The sequence below is a fragment of the Epinephelus fuscoguttatus genome, linkage group LG17 (assembly GCF_011397635.1).
Source record: "Epinephelus fuscoguttatus linkage group LG17, E.fuscoguttatus.final_Chr_v1".
Taxonomy (NCBI): Eukaryota; Metazoa; Chordata; class Actinopteri; order Perciformes; family Serranidae; genus Epinephelus; species Epinephelus fuscoguttatus.
Window position 1 is genome coordinate 14,060,004 of NC_064768.1, and position 17,679 is coordinate 14,077,682.

The following is a 17,679-nucleotide window of genomic DNA, read 5'->3' on the forward strand; positions in this document are numbered from 1 at the left end:
CACACTTAGTGCAGACAGACGCTGATGTTGAACTAAATGACAGTTTCAGCAGAGACAACAGAGGCTGTTTCCCCCTTTCTGTGACCATGCAGCTGTTGAAATGCATTTTAATTATCCAACTGAGCTGTCTTTGTCAAGGTAACGTATTCTGTTTTCTACATGTATAAACTTTATTTAAAAAATATTTACAAAGTGATGATTTTGCTGTAAGTGATGGACTTTATCATGGCTTTATTGAAACCATCTGTAACTGAGAAAATAGATTTTAACTATATTTAACTCTATTATTTTTCTAAATGTGTTAACACCAGCAGCACATAAATGACATCATTACATTTAAAACTGGAATTATAAACATCGGAAAGAAGATGTGAATAGTTTTCAGTGATGGAAAATGTAGAAGCTGATATTGTCTTACATTTTACTATTCTTATGCCGCTATTTATTATAAGTAACACTATTAATTTAACATGGACAAAGAAACACACTGCAAACTGCTGCGGTAAAATATTGGCAAAAGTATTCTGTGACTTTATATGGCTTTACCTTATTCACTGTACTTTAGAGGAAATACAGCTCGTTTACCTAAATCTAAAGTTGGTCCTGTTGTATTTGCTCTTATTTATTTATTGTAGGTTGGACATTTACAAGTGTATCGTTTTTATTTGGAGAACCATTTTTTTCATAGAAAATGCTCTGGACAAAATGTTATTTACAGAAATTGTTTGAAGGTTTAAAATAATTAAAAAGATGAAAATGCAGAGCAATAAAGTTCTGTGTGAAAAGCTGAAAATGCACATTTGTGTACATTGTAATTATTTTACACCTATTTATAAATTTTCACCTTTAATTTTTCGATAATTTACTTTTCTAATCCTCATTTTCAGCACAAATCTTTTAGCACAACATTAGGAGCGCATGTGTGACAAATAAATCTTTGAAACTTTTGAACCATTTTTATCCTTTGTTCTGGGAGATTCAGTTAGATGTAAGAAAACAACAGATAAAAGTGGTGTAAAAGGTAAAATGTGGAAAATTAAATGTCAGATATGGTAATTTATTTGTGGTGTGGTATCTTGTTGTGTTTCACTGAAACTGCGCTCCATTTGTGTGCTGCAACACAAAAGTCATACATTTGTCAGGTGGTTACTCCTGCGGTACACATTTGTGGTGTGGTGGGTCACCATAGGTTTTATGTGACTGACTGTTGCTGACAGTGAAAGTTATGAGTCTTTCTGCTTATCTTTTCAGCTTCTCAGAACCAAACATCCACTCAAACAGACCCCGCTGATGTCCAGGTGACAGTGGAGGGAAATAACACAAGAGGGAGAACACATGAAGAATTCAACAGTAAGTGGAATAGTTATCTGCTGTGCAAATTAATTTTTTTCTAGGAGATAATCTTTCTCCTCCTTGTGCATATACACAAACACATAGCTATAACAGATTTTATACCACTTTCTGTCTAGAATCAGGATACACACTTTATGCAGAGAATGTGTCAATATTCTCGCTCTTACTGTCACAGGATGTGGGGTGACCTGCTTGTGATCGCTGTCAAACTTGCAGGTGCAAATCAGACAGTGAGATAGCAAAGCATTCTCCCACACAGGTTCTGGTTTGCTCTGCAAGCAACCTTTGCTGCTGTGGCAGTGTAGCCAAGTGCACCCACGATAACACGGTTTTGTTCCTGAAACATCTCAGTTCAATAAATTAACATTGGGGGTCAGTTATAGTTCAGCCAGTCTTTTAGTTTGGACATTCAGAATCATTGAAATCTTATTTGCCAAAGCAATAATGTCAGTGGTTTTAGTGAAATAGGCAACTGTAATGACATGCAACATGGATAACTGAACAGGCCTATCGAGCCCAGGCTCATGAGCCCAAAGTGTCAGGGACTGGCCTGGCTTGTACCTGCAAAATGTCACTCCAATTAACATACAGTGACCAGGAGGAAACTCAAATAGAACACAAAGAAATGCAATGGAACTGCAAAGAGACACAAAATAACTCCAAAAATGGAGAAAAAAAGATGATGCCACCCTAAAAGGCTATAAAAACTTGTAATGTAATTTAGAAAATCCTTTTCCCCCTAACAAAATAACTTTAAATGTTATGGACCACATGTACATGTTACGGAAGTTAAAAAGAAATACAGATGATAATACAGAAAATTAGATAGTGATGGGCTCAGGAAATAAGCACACAGGGCGTAGGGCTTAAGATTCAGCTCAATCCACAGGAAAAGACAACGTTGGTGGTAAAGGTCTTCTGGGGAAAATTTGATATCTTCTAGAAGAAGATAGAAGTTGGAAGATTACAGCTAATCCTGACCCACATGCTTAAAAAACACAAAAATCTGACACTCAGTCAAGTGGTTACTCTTCAAAGGAGTAACTGCTCAGTGTGGTTAAATGTGTCGATGCAGTGTTTTGTATAGGCATAATGCTCACACTGGGCCTCATCAACAAACAGTGCATACACACAAATCTGTGCTTAAACTGTGTGTACGCACGTGTTATGCATAAATACAGGATTCATCAATATTTTCTTACCTGAATTTTGTTTGTACTCTTTGAACAAATTTGGAACTGCCTCATATCATGCGTACACACAAATGATGAGGCCCCGGCTGTCTTAGAAAATCTAATAATAATGATACTATCACCAATTTCTTGTGCCATGAAATTGCGCATATGTAACAAATGCTAATTGTTGGTCAATTTAAACAGACATTCAGGGCGTATAAAAGATCCTGATTTACTTCACATCAGGTGTTAAGATATATGGCCTTGCTGGAAGACATTGCAGCCCATGCCTTCAGGAGAGATTGCATCTTCAAAGACCGACATAACATGTTTGAAGAGAAAGACGAATGGCTTGTCAGCCGTTTCTGACTGCTGAGACATTCACTTATTTTTGTGTAGAAACAACTCCATCGCTTTCTTTATGATGCACATCTAGGTAAATGTATTTACACAGGCTAAATAAAAGCCTGTCAGTTTAGAATGATTTGATTCACTAACATACGCACTGTGAACAAAACTGGCCAGTGCACACGCATCATGAATAACTCTGCATGCACACTTTATTGTGCACAAAGTAAGAACATTTCTATGCACATATTAGTAAATGAGGCCCACTGTCACTACCATTGACAAAAACAGCACGGTCATTTGGTTTAGAGCACCAAATATGTATTAATCTGCAGTTAAAAATAGTCCTCAACAAAGTCCTACTGCCTCCTGTTTGAGTAACATTTGCTAGGAGCTAGGCTAGGGTGCCCAGCTGTTTTGGGAAATAATTTAGTTTTTTGTTTTTTAAAAATGTAACTGTGTTATGTGACATGTTCAGTTCAGTAAAACACAGACGGGGAGGGAAGTTATAAAGTATTGAGAAACTGACCTGAATAAGAGATCAAGAATTGATACGTTTGAGTTATACGGGAATGATCACCACATAAATTGTTTTGTGTTTCTGTTTCTGTGTGTCCTCAGATGACCCTTATGTCCACAAACTTTCTGGTAAATGCCACTTTGCACTCAGGATTCCTGGAAACAGGAACAGTGATGTGGTGGCATTACCAGCAGGCTCTACAGACATGTTGCTTGAACAGATCTGTCAGAAACTTGACTGTGGCAGCGTCTATGAGAAAACAACCAGCTCACCTCCCAATACCACCTGCTTTCAACACTGTGTGTATGAAGATGGTCGTTTGCAGAACTGTTCACAGAGTGTGAGAGGGAACTGCACTGTGATTGCTGATGTTGTTTGTGGTAAGGCTTTTCTCTAATATATTGTATACTGATTATAGAATTGTTATTAAAAAAAAATTCTGATTTAATTTTCCTTTACAACCTGTATTGTTACATTTACTTCTAAATTGAGCTAGTTATGTCGGCCTATCTCATTTAAAAAACTTTCTAGTCTGACTTAGTACATTTACTCTAATTCTGTTTTGAGGTGAGTGTTCATTTTTTAAATGTAATACGTTACTGTAATAAAAACTGTAATAAGTAACTGTAACTGTATGTAACTGCAATGAGTATTTTACTTACTTAATCAAATAATGTAACTTATTACATTTGATTACTCTTTTGATTACTTTCCTAACAAATGTTTTAAACTGGGCAATGAGCTGAAAAATGTCCAGAAATACGCTCTGCCAAAAGAAAGCATTCCTGCAAGGTGAAAAGATGCAAAGCACAGAATGAACATTTTACTCTACATTTGAACTATTTAATGAAAGAATATATTCAGGTGTAACCTCTTTGTAATCACCAGTATTTTGATTAACTGTAATTTAATTACATATGTTTTCTCAGTAACAACAGTAACTGATTGCAATTACATTTATTATTGGTTACAGACTTAGATTATCAATACTAAATAAAAATCAACTAATATACATATATAACAATCATAGTATTTGTTAATTAATCAATCAATTAATTAATTAAAAATAATAATAGTAAGTAGTATTATTAAATGGGCCACTCTGCATAATGAGTACTTTTATTGCTAATACTTGCCTACTTTTACGGTTGTAAGATTTTGAATGCAGTTTTTTGTACATTGTAGTATTGTTTTAGTTAAGTTCAAAAAAGTGTAGTTTTTCCACATGCTGATAAGTCTGATTCCTGCCCTAATTATGAATTATATGTTTATTTGAGTTGATTAGGCTCATTGTGATTTGTGATATTGGACTTTATAAATCAGATTGAAATTAAAATTTAATTTAATTAATTATTTGTAAAGCACTTTAAGGCAGCTTTGTGATTGGGCTGCAATTAACTTTGAAATGACTAATCTATAGCACTTGGCTTTGCCTCAGGGTGAAATGTGCTATATAAATTTGCCTTGCCTTAATAAAGGATGGATAAACTGACTAATATGTATGGATTCAAATGAATCTGACACTTCTATTTTGCAGTTAGCCTACTGTAAATATTATCAAATACAACTGGCATAAAACTATTTCCCAGGGCTATATCTCAGCCCTTCATCATGAACAGTACCAGAGGCTGACAGCATGTTCTCCTCAGGCCACCACAACGTTCGGCTGGCAGGAGGCCCAGACCGCTGTGCTGGACGGGTGGAGCTGTGGAGAGATGGGAGCTGGGGCACCGTGTGTGACGACCAGTGGGACCTGCGGGATGCAGACGTGGTGTGCGCCCAGCTCGGCTGCGGTTACGCCCTTAATGTGACGGGACAGGGTGGCTCCTTCCCCCAGGGCAGAGGACCCGTCCACCTGGACGAGCTCAACTGTACCGGCAGGGAGGAGAACCTGTGGGCCTGTCCGGCCGCACAGGATGAGACCGACTGCGGACACAAAGAGGATGCTGGGGTCGTTTGCTCAGGTTACAGCACATACACAGACAAGAACAGGAAAATAACCGATGGCAACACTAGCTGAGCATCTTAGATCAGTCTTGACCTTGAAAACAGAAATTTGACAAAGAAATCTGTAACATTACCTCAAGTCCACCAGCTAGCTTTCTGGCGTCTTTAAATCCCCCAAAACACAAAGTTGAGTTGAGACTTTCTTTCTATGGCATACTTTTCTGTTAAGAGTTATAAAAAAACGTCCAAAGCAAACAAAAGTAACAGTCTTTAGCGTGCAGCTCTGAGGCTGTAATGTTATTCAGGCCATAAACCGAAGTTCTTTGAGCTAAATGCTAACATTAGCATGCTAACAGTTTTTTTTCTCTATCTCTTCATTGATCATTGTGAACAAACTGAAATTCATCAGGTCATGTAGGTAGGCTATATTTATAAGATTCATTCTAATTATCGCAATTAAACATTCCAGTGAGAAAAGAGAAGTTATCAGTCAAAATAAATATGAAAAAGTAAATAAATGTAAATAAATAAATAAAATAAATTTACCCTAATCAGGGGCGACTGAGTGTAAAGTATAAGACTGAGTATAAAATGTGCAATCTCTTTATTTTTTTCCCAATAGGATTAATGTATCTATATGCAAATTGAATTCAACCAAATGGTAATAATAATAAGGTTTGGGAAGGTCATTGAGAATTTTGCCTTATGTGTATAAAATTTTCCAACTATAGGTAAGATTTTTCCCGTGACCCAAAAGATTTATTAGTACAATTTATTGATAATGTCTTTACTAACATGCTCACAGTGACAGTGCTAATATGCTGATGTTAAGCACCAAATATAGACATTATAATAGACATTGTAAACAAAATTTGAAAAAAGTAAGTAAATTAAATCTAAGAAAAACTTTTCTTAAACCTAATAAACTAAAGTACTGGGAAAAATGATCAGACTCATGATGACACTAGATGAAAATTTAGGGGATCACCCCAGTTTATACAGTTCACTCTAGTAGGGCATAAATGTCTGTACCAAAATGGCATGGCAATCCTTCCGATAGTTGAATAGAAAATGTTAGAAATTGATAGAAATGTCACTCAAAACCACAAATGTCAATGACGTGGTGGCACAAGAGGTAAAATCAGAGGAACACCATTAGCATTCATCCTCCGGGAACCGTCAGTGTCTGAACAAAGATTTATTGCTAACTAAAAGTTGTTGAGATATTCCAATCTGGCAAAAAGTGACTGACAGGCAGAAATTTCCACTTCATAGCCATCTGTGGGCTGAAAGTTGAAGTGCAAATCCTTCGATTGCACACCAATTCAGGTAAAAAATGTTGGAAAAAGACTAAATGCTATAATCATTGATTTTTGTCGAACAAAATATAGTCAAACTGTAATTTGACCATATAATGCACACTATGTCAGTTATAATTGCAAAATGTGAACTACACTCCAAATCAAAATAATCAAGGACATAACTTCAGTGTCCTCAATTATAATTATCAATCATTTACTCAACATATGCAGAGAACGTCATATTTATTGTCCTACAATAGTTTCTCAGTTTGTATTTACTGTGTGTCTCTGTGCAGAGATGAGAGCAGTCAGACTGACTGGAGGTCTGGACCGCTGCTCTGGTATAGTGGAGATCCACCGTAATGGCAGCTGGGGTACAGTGTGTGATAACTGCTGGAATGTGAACCTGGCCTCTATGGTGTGCTCCATGCTGCAGTGTGGAACAGAGCCGCAGCAATTCACCCGGTTTGTTCCTCCTCTTGCCCACAACAACGGGTCACTGTGGTTCTATCAATGTGATCGAAACATGCAGAGTCTATTCGAGTGCGAAGAGTATGTCAATCTAGCACACCTGTGCGCAACCTCAAAAGCATCTGGTGTCATCTGTAAAGGTGAGTGACAAAGTGTTTGTGGTTGTTAATAATAATTATTTTATTTATAAAGCTCTTTACACAGATTGCAGCTCAAAGTGCTTCATCGAGAAAGACAAAGAAACACATAAAAGCATAAAGGAGAACACAGAGCAATATGAGGTATAAGAATGAGAAGATCAGATAAAAAATGCAAAACACTGGAGCGTCGGTGGCTTAGTGGGTAGAGCAGGTGCCCCATGTACAAGGCTGTTGCCGCAGCGGCCTGGGTTCGAATCCAGCCTGTGGCCCTTTGCTGCATGTCATCCCCCCTCTCTCTCCCCCGTTCACGCTTACCTGTCCTGTCCATTAAAGGCAAAAATGCCCCCCAAAAAAGAAGCAAAACACTACAATATTTAAAGCCCAAAAACCAGAGATAATAAGACAATATCAATATACGACCAATTAATCAAAACCAAGTCATGATTAAATACAACAGTGGCATAAGGGATGCAAAGCTGATAAAAGACGAGGTTCTTGATCTAATAGAAGGCCAGAGTAAAAAGGTGTGTTTTGAGTTGTTTCATGAAGACACCTAGAGAAGCTGACTGTCAAATATGCAGTGGTAGTGTGTTTTGTAATTTGGGGGCATATGCGCTAAAGACTGCTTTAGCAACATTTCATGAGTCATTGTAACTGGTAATAGTCCAGAGTCTGATGATCATAGTGCATGATTTGGAGTGTAACAGACAGTCTGTCATGTATGAGGGTGACATATCATTAAGAGCTTTAAAAACCAGTAGAAGAACTTTAAAAGCAATCCTATATGATGTAGGTAACCAGTGAATAGAGGCGAGTATCAGAGTAATATATTCTCTTCTCCTTGTTTTTGTTAGAACTCTAGCTGCTGCATTTTGAATGGGTTGAAGTTAGCTAATTGATGTATTTGGAAGGCCAGTGAGCACAGTGTTACAGTAATCCAGTTGTGAGAAGATAAAGGCATATGTCAGTTTTGCTGCATCCTATATTGACAGATGGGGTGTAACTCTGGAGATATTTCTAAGATGGAAATAGACGGTTTATATAATATTGTCAAAGAAGATCTGAGTCGAGAGTAACCCCCCAGACTTTTTTTGTTGAACACATTTTTATTTGAGAGAAAAAAGTATTGCTTACCAACATTGAAAAACAATCCCCCACCCCTCCCTTGTACTGCCTATACAATAAAATAATAATAATAATTTTATATAAATACGATATATAAAAATTGATTGCTTATTAATTGCCACTTGCCACATAGATTGACATCTTTATATATGATGTCAATCTATGTGGCAAATGGCAATTATCAATTAAATTGATTAGTAAAATAAAATGAACACACATGGATATAATAAATAAAAAATGAATAAATATAATAATATTGAAATAAATTAAATAAAAATAATTTTTTTTTTACTTTTCACATGAGATCCTAATCAAAGAAAATGTCTGTTTTATCTTCTTTCAACGTAAGGTAGTTTTCGCTCATCTGTGTAATGACACACACACACACACACACACACACACACACACACACACAGAGCAAACTTCTTTGTAAATCTTCAAATTTTTAGCCATTTGTAAGACTATAAGACCATAATTCTGCACTCAATATGTGTATATTTAATTACTTTAATTTTATAACTCTATTAGAAATATGACCTTAATGTTGAGCTCATTCTGCTTATATAGATAAGTAAAACAGGTGAATAATTTCTTTGCTGTTCACTTTCCCTTAAGTCATAATGGAGGCCAAACTTATGGTGTAAAATCATTTGTGTTTGCGTCATAAATAATTCCCTTTTTACGACACTTACTTACCTGTCTTGACTGCATGATATACTCAAGTATAGACAGCTTACTTTTAAAAATATTTAGATTTGTTTATTTATTTTATTCGCAACTTCAATCTCTTTCTCTATTTTCTAATATTCATATAATTCTAGTAGAAATATGAACTTGATGTTGAGCTCATTCTGCTTATATAGATAAAATAGGTGAAGAATTTCTTCTCTTCCTTTGTCAGCTCATATGTGTGACTGTGTTGAACTTAAATAGATAATATATTTTTGTCCTGCAGGCTCCCTTGGGTTTCCTGTACCCACCACAGCCACCACAGCTAATACAACTGTAATGACCAGTTGGACGACTGGTAAATATATATATATATTTTTTAATTTTTTTTATCTTACCTCAAACAGACATGTATTACATTGTGTCTATAAATGTCACATTGAATATTCTGTCACTTATTTAATAAGGTAAGTAGGGAAACAGAGTATGTCTAAGTGTGTTTTAAAAGTCACAGGAAAAGGCTATAACAAACACTGAATCTTGGATAAACTGCCAGAAAGTTTGTGTATTCTTTCTTTCTGCCCATCCCATTAGGTGCAACCATAGTCAGTCGTGCTGGAGGCTTCCTCCTACCATCGCCGGTGTTGCTCGGCACCATCGCTGTGGTTCTTGTGCTCCTCGTTATTCTCATCACAAACTCAGTGCTTTGCTGCCACTACAGAAGAAGACACGGTTGGTTCTCCTTACTGCCTTTTTTAATTTTATGTGGCTTCAGTTCCAGATAACTTGTGCTCTTCATGATGGTAATCAGATGAGATAATGTTTATTTGACAAACATTTTTTGCCATCATTTCCTTCATCAGGGTGGTAGAGGACTTTCTTCACATTTTAAGAAATCTTTTTTCTTTTATATCAGTATTTATATTTAATTTGATCAAAACTTTAAATGGCCGACTGGGGACCTTCTGTGCAGAATTTGTATGTTCTCCTTGTGTCAGTGTGGGTTTTCTCCAGGTTCTCTGGCTTCCTCTGGTCCAAAGACATGCAGGTTGGGTTAATTGGTGCCTCCAAATTGTCCATAGCTGTGAATGTGTGTGAATGGTTGTCTGTATGTGTCAGGCCTGTGATCTGTCCAGGGTGTATCTCACCTCTTGCCTAGTGTCAGCTTGGAAAAGCTCCAGGTGACCCTAAACAGGTTTTTAAGCAGTTACTGATAATGAATTAAAACATTAAATGGCCAAATATGATTAGGTGCCTTTTTTTAAAATGGTGTTAGGGTTTCCTGAAATAGTCTGCCTCCTCCAGAGTTCATGATTAAAATACTTTTTTCACACTAAAGGTATCCACCGCAAGATTGTTGGTTACTGTTTATAAATACACCAGTCAGCAAAAGTGAAAGTAAAAGCAAACCACAGGTTCATTCTAGTTCGGCATTTCACCTCATTGTATTTGTGTTTTCTTTGGTACTGTGTCTCTTTTTTTTCTGGAAGATCCTGCATAGTATATCTTTATTCTACTTAAGGAGGAAAGTTTCTCTGTGTTCAGGTCCAGTGTGTAGGATTCAGGGGAATACATTGGCAGAAATGGAATATAATATCCCCATGTTTCTATAGTAGTCCAGAATGGACAAACCAAATACTGGCTCTACATAGGGCCATTCCTGTTTTCGCATCAGCCATTGTCGTTAGCTACGATAGGATTGTTGGTAAAACCCAGATTTTTTAACGTAAAACTGCTTTATTCCCTGTTTTTACCACTTTCAGTTACTGGGTTGTTTGTTTTGGAGATGGTGAGACGTCTGCAGATAATTTGGCTCCCGGTAAAAACCTCCTGAACAATGAACTCTGAAGGAATTTTAACTGGGAGAAGTTTCAGCTGGTTGTAATCTGCAGTCCTCACCACTTGATCCACCTTAATCTTACACACTGTTCCTTTAAATCTGAGTTTAAAATGTGGATGTATCGGCAGGATGTTGTGACACTGATGCATTAAGTTTTGAAGATTGTCATAGATCAATATGCAAAAATTGTGATATGGAAACTTGAAACCTCCACTGCTCATACACAGCAAAGGGAGTTTTCAATCATAACAAATTTTTAAAATGCACAATATTTGCATAGATTGTGGATTTTTCAATGAGGAAGTCTTACATAACAAGCTAATTTAAATTTTTGTTTAAAAAACATACCACACAGAAATTACTATTTAAAGCAGAGTACTTTTATCTGCCTTAAATCATGTGTGAGAGGATCTTTAATCTCACTCCAAACTACATATCAGCAAACTGTCCATCTCACGTGTCCTGATATTATTACAATTGTATTCCAGTTTTTCCAAGCACATGATATCTAATTTAATCCCATCTCTTCGGGTTATTAATAACTCTAACTCTAATTTTTAAGATAAAAAACTTCTATTAGAAAGTAGATCCTCCAAACACAGTTAAACACACAGCTTGAGTTCAAAATGTCAAGCAGTTTATTATAATAATAATCTATATCTTGGTAATTGTGTCCACAGCTTTCTTGCTTCAGCAGACACGCAGCAGTGCAAGACCTCCCTCTGAACATCATCACAACAACTACCAAGAAACCGTCGACCTCATCAAGGTTACTCCCAACCCCCTGCAGACAGAAGGTCAGTGGCTCAACATTTACAAGAATATAATTAAATAAAAAAAACGAATGTGTGAACATAAATTAATATCTTGGATACTAACACAACTTAGTCTTCTCTTTCTTTTTACCTTGCATATGCATATGACTTCTATATATACATGCACAATAGTGAGAAAGTTGTAGAATTATACAGCGTTTGCAAAGCATATAGTCTTCTCATCAAGTCATCTCATTTTCTTGTGTTTGTCCCAAAAAGCCCCCTCCAATCCCAGGTATCTTTGGACCCAGCTTAGTAGTGTTGACAGCACGTCAGTAGATACAGACTATGAGCAGTATGAGCCAAGCAATGACCCATCTGTCCCTTTGTCAACCTTTCGGAGTGAGCTACGTTCTTTTATTTCCATTTGTATTTATTCTTATGTGTTTCTCAGTCTCTTGCTCTTGAGACGTTTTCTCGCTGCTGTGTTTCTGCATTTTGCGGTTAATGCTGCTCTGCCATGCATATGTGTGAGTGGTCTGTGCAGATCTGTGCTGTTTGCAGTGAATGTTTGCAGGATGGTTTGCGATTCAAACAAAGCCTTGTATGCATCATTTTGTATCCAGATTCTCAGAGGTACAGAACAGATGTGAACCCTTTGATGAGGCCATCAGGCCTTGACAGCCTCTTTGAGGAAGGTGAGTCACTGTAGGCTTGCAAGGATGTCACAGAGACAAAGACATTACACTTTGCAGATTTCAAATTCACACAGTAATATTTCCACCATACAGCAGTGCTGTTCACAGGAGTCATCATAGGGTCAAGGATGGCATGGGGGCAAAGAATAACATAAGTAACAATGAATGTGTAAATATGTTTTTCTATATAGACATTCATTGTTACTTATGTTACACATTCATTGTAATATAAGTAACAATGAATGTCTATATAGAAAAACATATTTACAGAAATAAATGAATAAAAGAATACATGCCGAAATAAATGTGGAAATATATACATAAATAAAGAAATGAATGCAGAGGTTAGGACCTCCTACATCATTTACATAAAGACGCAGAAATATGTAAATAAGTAAATGTAGCTGTACCAAAATGTAGTATAAATTTGAGACAGATATTTATATTTGTTTTAATGATCAACTTTTATTTATTTATTTGTGCATTTGTCTAGTTATTTCAACATTTATTTATTCTTATATTTATCTATTCTTTTATCAATCTATAATCAGTAATTTTCCTCCTCCATATTGGCATAGACATCAGAGTTTTAATGATGTCTCACACTTTCTGAACACATCTGGATACATAAATGCCTTTACCAAATATCATTTATATTCAACTTTATTTAATAATGAAATCTTTTGAGGTACATTTGTTTGTTTCAGTTTTCATAAACAACCTACACATAAAACACCCTAAAATTCACACACACAGATTCGCACACAGATAAAGAAAAACAAAAAAATGACACAAATTTGTTGTGATATGCAGGTTATCGCAATATTTGGTAATTTTATCCTCCTCATATTGAAAGGATTCAGCTCTGAAGAGTCACTCTGATATTTACTGAGTTTCCACAATGCCCTAATATAAAAGCTATTTTATACTTGTGGTCTGTTCTTCAAAGACTTGTTGATATTTTGTTGCAGCAATTTTTAACCATTTAAATGATTTAAAATGTCTCGTAATTAAATGAGTTGTTTTTATCATTACAAAAAAAGTAGTGTAACATCTTGTTTTGTACAACCTGTAAATGACTCTGTTGTTTCAAAGTCTGCATTAATAGAAATTACATACACAGTCAATACATAATACTTTCTCGCAACAAACATTTAGAAACTTTTTTCACAAAAATTAAACTCCTGGACAAGTTTTTAACTGTAGAGTTCCATTATCCCTTTTGCAAGAGATAATTCATTTGATTTTATTTTTTAACTATTCTTTGTCTTTAATATTTTATTTTTCCAGTCCCTGAACCCACAAATGAAGCGACGGGAGCCTTTACAAGCTGTAATGGCGGCCCTGCAGAGGCTCAATATGCCCGAGTGTCAAAGATCTCAGTGGACTCATTTGAAACCTCCAGTACCTCCTCTGGGGAATTCTACGAAAATACAAACAACGGTTACGTCATGGTCACTCCTGGTCAGTTGAATTAATTCACCTGCTTTTATTCAAGCAGCATCATGTTGTGAAGTTACTGTAAAAATAAACTGAGGGCCTGTACAAACATTTTGGCTGTAATATTCACAAATGTGTTAGCCATAAATTTGGCAATTTTTAATTCCACTTTTAATGTGTGTATTGATACCTGTCAGGAACAGGAATTTTCTGTTATAATATCAAGGGAATAGTTCAACACTTTGTTGCTAATTGTAAGATGATAAGATTGAAACCACTCTCCTGCCTTCCATTGAATATGAAGCTACAGCCAGTAGAAGTGTTTTGTTAACTTGTTTTCCCCTGTGCACATAATCACCCTATGCAAGGCTATATACTAAGCTCAGTTAATTGGCTGCTAACTGTAACTTCATATTTGCCATACAAACATGAGAGTGGGATCAGTCCTCTCATTCAGTTTTCTCTTGTAGTTCATAGTAGTAATGATTTTTTTGGTAAAAAAGTGGTGTAATGAGTTGTGCCAATACTCACATATCATTTTGAGTTTTTCTGAGAGTTTTTTCCCCCAAAGCAAATAATCGCAATACTGGGAAGAGTTTAGCTTTTTGAATATAAGATTCATCAATCATTTTTGGACAGTCCCTAAACTACATCCGTGGGTGTTTGCAGCATAGAATCAATAAAAAAAACACTCTTGGCATAGAGGATATGAAAGACAAACGCCAACCTGAAACTACCTCAGAAAGCTTTCACACCATATGCAGTATATTAAGTTTTATTTCCTGTTTCATAGATTCAGGACTGGGCCAGTCATCTGTTGTCAACAATGCTTTTGACTCTTCAGGGCTTGCCTACAGCAAAGATCCACTTCACCCAAAACAAACAACAAACCTGCAGAGTTCAGGTAAATGTCTCAAAATAGATATAGAAAAATTGTATCGATATCATTTCCTGATCTTTGTTATTGTCTGATAATCAGGTGATGAAGATGATGGCCCTATCTACTCCCCTGTGAGCCCTGACCAAAACTTTTCATCTGAGGATGACTACGACGACATCGGCACCTAAACAGAGGAGGCAACTCCAGCTCTCAGAGACCAGAGAGAGTGGGACTGAAGCTGCAAAACTGCTCTGAGAGGAAACACGTACTGTGAGACGATACACCTGTCTAGACTAAGGAAACACAAAGAGCATCCATTTGGTGATTTGCAGGTTAAAATAAATCTATAAATTTGGGTTAAAACTGGACTCAATTTGGTTAAAAAGTGTAAGTCTAGGTTACATAACTATTGTCTTAACAGCATTTGAATGACTACTGTACACTTCATTGTGTGCGGTAGTTAATATTCAATGCTGTTGATGGAAGAGTTGTGTGGGACCTTGGCATCTAATACAAAATGTTCTTTTCAACCAGATTCACAACAGTTTTGACACAGATTTCCTGACTGACTTTTGATGTGCAACATACCAAACATACTGTTTCCTGTGAACTGCAATAGTATAAGTTCAGTGTACAGTTGTTGAAACTTGACACGTGATTAACCCACTGCAGGTTTACCCATCCATTAACCTACCCATCACAATGGGCAAGTTGTTGCCTTGTTTTTTACAGTTGTGATCACAGACTGTTTTAAAAAACACTCTTATGGTGCACTTAATGATGCTCAGACATGTGACAGTCAAATGCCATTGAGAGTTGGCTATAAAAAGGCATTGCACCCATTCATTTCTGACCAAAAATCAAACCCTGTAGACAAATGACAAGCACATTTTGATGTTGTGGAAGGAGTAATGTGTGATTTTGCTCCTGTTTTGTGTTAGAAAGTTACAGCTCACTCTGAAATGTGTCATGTCCAAGCATCCTGGAAGTGGACTTTTCAGATCAGTCTCTGCTTTTAGCTGCATTGCCATATAAATAAGAAATATGTGTTGAAAAATGTCCACTCTGATTGATTAGTTTCAAGACCCTGCAAATTAACTTTTACAGTGCACTGACATTAACCGAAAAAAACGTCCTGAAAGATTGTAAATCAAACTTAGAAGTTGTTGAAGTAACTTTAGTGAATGTAGAAATAGCTGTAACATATGTATGATATTTTTAATATATATTTGTCTGCATAGCAATTTTTTGTAATAACTAGTATGTATTCAAATGATGTGCTTATGTTTGTCATGTATCTCCCTGTGGATTTAAGTACAATCAAACTACTGAGTTCCAACATAATCTCTATATTTACGATAAGCACTACATGGCCAAAAGTATGTGGACACCCAAACATTACGCCCATATGTTATTCTGAAACCATGGACATCAATCTGCTGTTATAACAACCTCCACTCTTCTAGGAAGGTTTGCTACAAAATTTTATAGTCTGGCCGCAGAGCTTTGATCCCATTCAGCCACAAGAGCATTAGTGAGGTCCATCACTGATGTCAGCATATAAGGCAAGAGAAAGGCAAGGAAAGTTTAGCAAATTTCATTACAAATAAACTCAATGTGCTTAACATAAAAATGTACGTGCAAAGAACCATTCACCTATGTGCCTAAAAACAGAAAAGAACCCACTTCACATTATACAGACAGGAAGAGACGCACACATACAGTAACTAATCATTAGCCATTGAAAATATGAGAGTTTTGAGTTTGCTTGGCTTGCTTTTGGCATTCCAGTTTATTATAAAGTTGTTGAGGTCAGGGCTTTGTGCAGGCCAGTCAAGTTGTTCCCCACCAAACTGGGAAAACCGTTTCTCTATAATATAACAATTCATTTTTAATTTAGAACCTTTCAAAACAAAGTGACCAAGTGCTTTACAATAAAAGCAATAATAAAAACATATATAAGTAGTATACACCGATCAGCCAAAACATTAAAACCACTGACAGATGACATGAACAATACTGACCATCTCGTTACAATGCCATGCTCTGCTGGGAAAGCTGGGAAAGCTTTGGTCCTGGCATTCATGTGGATGCCACTTGAAGCACTTCATGTTGATGTTTCGCCTGCTGATGCCAGAGTAAAGGGTGTTGCAGTAGTCAAGTCTGGAGGAGTTAAAAGCATGGATCACCTTTCTAAATCTGCAGAGGAAAAACGTGCCTTTATCTTTTTTAAATGTTTCAGTTGGACTACACCACTTTAGGCATTAAAAGACAGTGCTGAGTCAAAAATAACTCCGAGGTTGTGGACCTCTTCTTTGATATTATTAGATAAGGCACCCTGAGGAAATTTGATGTCTTGATGTCAGTAAAGCAGAACAAACAAAGCAAAAACATGAAACATCAGTGTTGCCAGGCTTTGATGTGACCTCACTTTGTGCACAGGAGCATTCTTGTGTTGAAGCAGAAAAAAGTCCTCTTCAAACTGCTCACCAGCACACCAAAAAACAGGAAACAAACTCAAAGCTACACAGTGTCCTGATACTTTTGGCCATATAATGTGTTGAAATAATGTACATAGGTTTGTAACACATCATCCTGTGAACATTTCTCATCAAACTATTGAGTTCTACCACAAGATGGCACTATAAGCTTGTAAGTAACTAAAGGTTTACCAGGAGTGAGGCCTTTACATGTAAACTAAAGAAATCTTGTAATACCATATGTTTGCCAAATAAAGGTTTTCCAGGCTGTAACACTTTGTGGCAAATACCCATTTGTGTTTTGTGAGGGAGAAATCAAAATAATGCATTGTAAAAAAAAAATTGAGAGTGGAACTTTGTATCCTGATCGGAGGCCAACATAAACCCTCAGTGCGGTTTGAAACCAGACCTGGCACAGCTCTTCTTGGTCTATTACATCTGCAGCAGCTGCAGAGCATCAACGTTTCCTCCTGATCCAAAGTAATGCCTTGAATTAAAGTGATGTCTTGTTTTGTAGAAGTAAATATGACAAACTGC

At 36.4% G+C, this 17,679-nt stretch overlaps 1 protein-coding gene across 1 annotated transcript; it reads left to right on the forward strand.

The window, feature by feature from the left end:
* On the forward strand, positions 1–17,404 carry LOC125905154 (T-cell differentiation antigen CD6-like). Its single transcript, XM_049603042.1, has 13 exons — positions 1–138; positions 1,252–1,350; positions 3,498–3,776; positions 5,046–5,360; positions 6,941–7,255; positions 9,336–9,407; positions 9,644–9,781; positions 11,570–11,686; positions 11,924–12,046; positions 12,271–12,342; positions 13,633–13,806; positions 14,576–14,686; positions 14,762–17,404. Exons 1-13 carry the CDS (start codon positions 87–89, stop codon positions 14,848–14,850), a joined length of 1,956 nt encoding a protein of 651 aa, XP_049458999.1. The 5' UTR covers positions 1–86; the 3' UTR covers positions 14,851–17,404.
* Positions 17,405–17,679: the final 275 nt, after the last annotated feature.